The following is a 3,892-nucleotide window of genomic DNA, read 5'->3' as shown; positions in this document are numbered from 1 at the left end:
ATGAAAGCAGATGATGCCTTTCCCGAGCTCCCTCCTCCCAGGGCGATTGTCATGTGATAGCAAAGAAGTGGCCCATTAATGAAGCGCCTCAACAGGGGTCTTCTCTGCCCATGTCACCACATTAAACTATCAGACGGTTAGGGGAAGGACACGGAAGCAGCTGGTTAGCTCATCTCATCAGAAGGACCAGAAGATATCGGCTCCATTCAGCTTGTGGGGTCAAAGAAGCTTATTGCCGCTTGCTTAACTAAAGATTGCGGGCAGTTTTCATAGGACAGCTTGCAAGATCCACACAGCCCAAACCCGCAGCACACACAGTCGACGGAAAACAGTGAGTCGGTGCATCGCATTGCGAACTTTGTTAAACTTTTACGCACGGAGCAGACACGTTATTGTGTGTTCTGATGACAATGCGCCACATGCATGGTTTTTGATATTCGTGCGTAATGCTGTTTTGAACACTTGGACTTTTACCTTCAATTAATTTTGGACATATTTGAATACTATCCGCGGTGTGTTCTGGGAGATCTGTGCGCGATAGACTAGTCTCTCTGTTCAGTTTGTGACTAGTCCATCAAAATGCCTCGACCAGGGAGAAACACGTACAGTGACCAGAAACCACCGTACTCCTACATCTCCCTCACCGCCATGGCGATCCAGAGCTGCCCGGAGAAGATGCTCCCCCTCAGTGAGATTTACAAGTTCATCATGGACAGATTTCCCTATTACAGAGAGAACACGCAACGGTGGCAGAACTCTCTGCGTCACAACCTGTCTTTTAACGACTGTTTTATCAAAATTCCAAGGCGACCGGACCAACCCGGAAAAGGGAGTTTCTGGGCTCTTCACCCCAGCTGCGGTGACATGTTCGAGAATGGAAGTTTTTTGAGGCGCCGTAAACGTTTTAAGTTAATGATGACATCAGACCACTTAGCTCCGAGCAAAGCGTCCGATGCTGCCCATTACCTCCAGCAGCAAGCTAAACTCAGGCTGAGCGCGCTGGCCGCGTCGGGGACGCATCTGACACACATGTCAGGCTACAACATGGGAGTTCCCCACCAGCCGTCCACTTTCAAACACCCCTTTGCAATTGAGAACATAATTGCCAGAGAGTACAAGATGCCAGGAGGAATCGCCTTTTCCGCCATGCAGTCGATGTCTGCTGGCTATCCCCTACATAACCAGCTGACCACCGCCTGGCCACACATGTACAGCACTAGCGTGATGGACACCGCGGCGCCCATGTCAATGTCCAGTGATTACTCTCCGTACGGGATGCCCCTCAAGTCTATGTGCCATGGTGGACAGACTTTACCTGCCATTCCTGTGCCAATAAAGCCCACCCCCGCCTCAGTGCCAGGCCTGTCCGCGCTGCCATCTCACATCCCAGCTTTCCTTGCGAACTCGCCTCAGTCTCTGAGTCCTACCTCCCCTCAAACAGCCACCAGCCAAAGCAGCCCCGCCACTCCGAGCGAAACGCGCACTCATCCTTCTTCAGTGCTGCAGTCTGCGGTGGCAGTGCACTGACGGGAAGTTCCTGGGACTTGTACAAACTTCTGAGAAAAAACATCCACTCCAAAGCAGTATTTTATTTACACCCATGACAACCAAGACCACGTAAAATTTCGTCTTTAAGGCAAGATGTTTGCATTTTGTTGTTTATTGATGTACTTAGATGTTTTAGTAAGCATTGTTGTGGCAGTTGACCTGTCTATTTATGACACCTGCTATCTGACATCATTTTGCTACTTTTCAGGTATCTTGAAAATCATTAAATTACGTTTTCCTCAAAAGCACTATAATACTCACTCTTTCTCTCTCTCTCTCTCTCTCCTTCGATTTAATGCAAAACCTCAAAAAATGATTGGAATTCCAAATCGTCTAATTTCCATTTACAATCACGATTAGATTAATTTATGGCTAATTAGGCCTACTTCCAAACGGAATAGGCTGTAGACCTATAGCCTAGTTGTGTTTTCCGTGCCATGGCGTAAGAAAAAAAAACTGTACAGAAATTCAATGCAACCATTGCATAATTAATTGGTATTCAACGGGCCACGATTTGTAAATTACATTTAACCTACATTACTACCCATGGCAAAATGTGCATTGCATTTGATAGCCTATACCAAATAGTAAAGTTAGATTAATTTTTTTCTTTCTTTCTTTTTTGTTTTTGATAATTGAACCGAGATATACAATCAGAGGTGACGTTTAAAATTTATATAAAACTTGAAAACAAATATTTATGGTTAGGTGTGAGGTTTTCAGCATTCAATACATTCGAAATAACTGAATACCCTGCAAGAATAACCTATATTGAAATGTGTAAATGCACTTTTTAGTTCGATGTTTCAGATTATCTGTAGTTTACAGATCGGTAGTTGCTCTGTGGACCATAATTTAAAATCTGTGGTGACCTTATAAATGCTGTGTATTTGTACTGATGTTATCTGTATAGATGAAAGCATGCTATTTCCAAACATTGTGTTGTATTTGCTGCAAGCATGCGTGCTTTTTAAGTGTGCATTGTGACTGCAATAAATTATTGGTCATCAAGATATTTTCCCATTAAAATTTGCATAAATATCATGTCGAATCCAACGTGCATTTAAAAAAAAAATCAAACACTAGCTAAGAAATAAGAACACAAACACAGATACAAACACACTCACGCACACACACACACACACACACGCACACACACACAACGTTTTCTAACTTTGTATGCATGCAAGAGTAGGATATAGTAATTTTAAAAAGGAAAATCCAATTTTATTTTCCTAATATTTGTTTTCTTTATGTGTAGTTTGGTTGCCGGATGTATAGAAAGCACGAGCATGGATAGAACCATAGAACCATATGATCACCTGATGTCAGTCTCGTCCATGAGAAGCTGATAGAACAACACGTGTGATGAGCACGCATGCATTCAACACAAAGCTACAAACGCAGAGATCATTTTTATAGACTATGTGGATTTCAGAACTTTTTGTGCAACACACTTTGAAAGCTATCCGATTTCAGTTTATGGACAATTTTGGTGAATCAAATACAAGTAAGGCAATGGGATATTGTTATAGCCAATATTATATGACAATTTCTGCCAGCCCTCTCATCAACATGCACGGCTATTCAGACGTTTTATCAACAGACAATTTTTTGCATTTTTTGCATTCAAATGTATTGACGATATCTAAGAATCAACAATTGGAATTTCAACTAATTTTATATTGCAATTTTATACCCGAAATTACAATTCTATGCCCAATTTGCAACCAACTCTACGTATGCTAAAAACTTATTTAATTGAACTTTGGGGGAAATATACTAACCTACACTATATTTATTATTCAGGCATGTTCCGTGTAGCCTGCTGAACTGGACCCCACGCATGAGTAGGCCTATAAACGAATATATTAGGATTCGTCCACTGTATGCCAGTGAGGAGACCAAATAAATGCATTCAGTCCACTTCATTCGCTCATATTCACTTAAATGGTGGAATGCGAAGAATAGCAAACTTCGACTGGGCCACCGTAGATTTAGCCTTTTTACAAAGAGACAAAAAGAATGATTTTCACAAACACATTGCTGACTGGGGACTTGGAAACGAGTTGAGAAACCTCTTAGGAATTTAAATTTGTGCTCCTCCCCCCTCGCCCCTCTCTTTGTCTGTTTGCACAACATTGACATGTTTGGACCGTGACAATGTATACACGTTCATAAAGGTGACTTTTCATATTTTACCAGAAAATCTTTCAATTGATAATTGACTCTTTTTTTTAAACGTAAAAAAAACGTTAAAAATACTATCCCCAAACGATCTCTCTGGTAGACTTATCTATAGTTGCAATCAAGAGAAAGCTTATAGGCCTACACATTGTGCAAT

General features: G+C 41.6%; 1 protein-coding gene across 1 annotated transcript; it reads left to right on the top strand.

The window, feature by feature from the left end:
* Positions 1-579: 579 nt before the first annotated feature.
* LOC311308231 (forkhead box protein B1-like) lies at positions 580-1,527 on the top strand (the record flags this gene model as incomplete). The annotated part of the gene is made up of 1 exon (XM_084437170.1): positions 580-1,527. One exon carries the CDS (start codon positions 580-582, stop codon positions 1,525-1,527), a length of 948 nt encoding a protein of 315 aa, XP_084293296.1.
* Between the last annotated feature and the right edge of the window lie 2,365 nt (positions 1,528-3,892).

This window comes from Borostomias antarcticus (genome assembly GCF_949987555.1).
Source record: "Borostomias antarcticus genome assembly, chromosome: 4".
NCBI lineage: Eukaryota > Metazoa > Chordata > Actinopteri > Stomiiformes > Stomiidae > Borostomias > Borostomias antarcticus.
The sequence above is the reverse complement of the archived record's forward strand: the minus strand, read 5'-3'. Positions and strand labels throughout refer to the sequence as shown.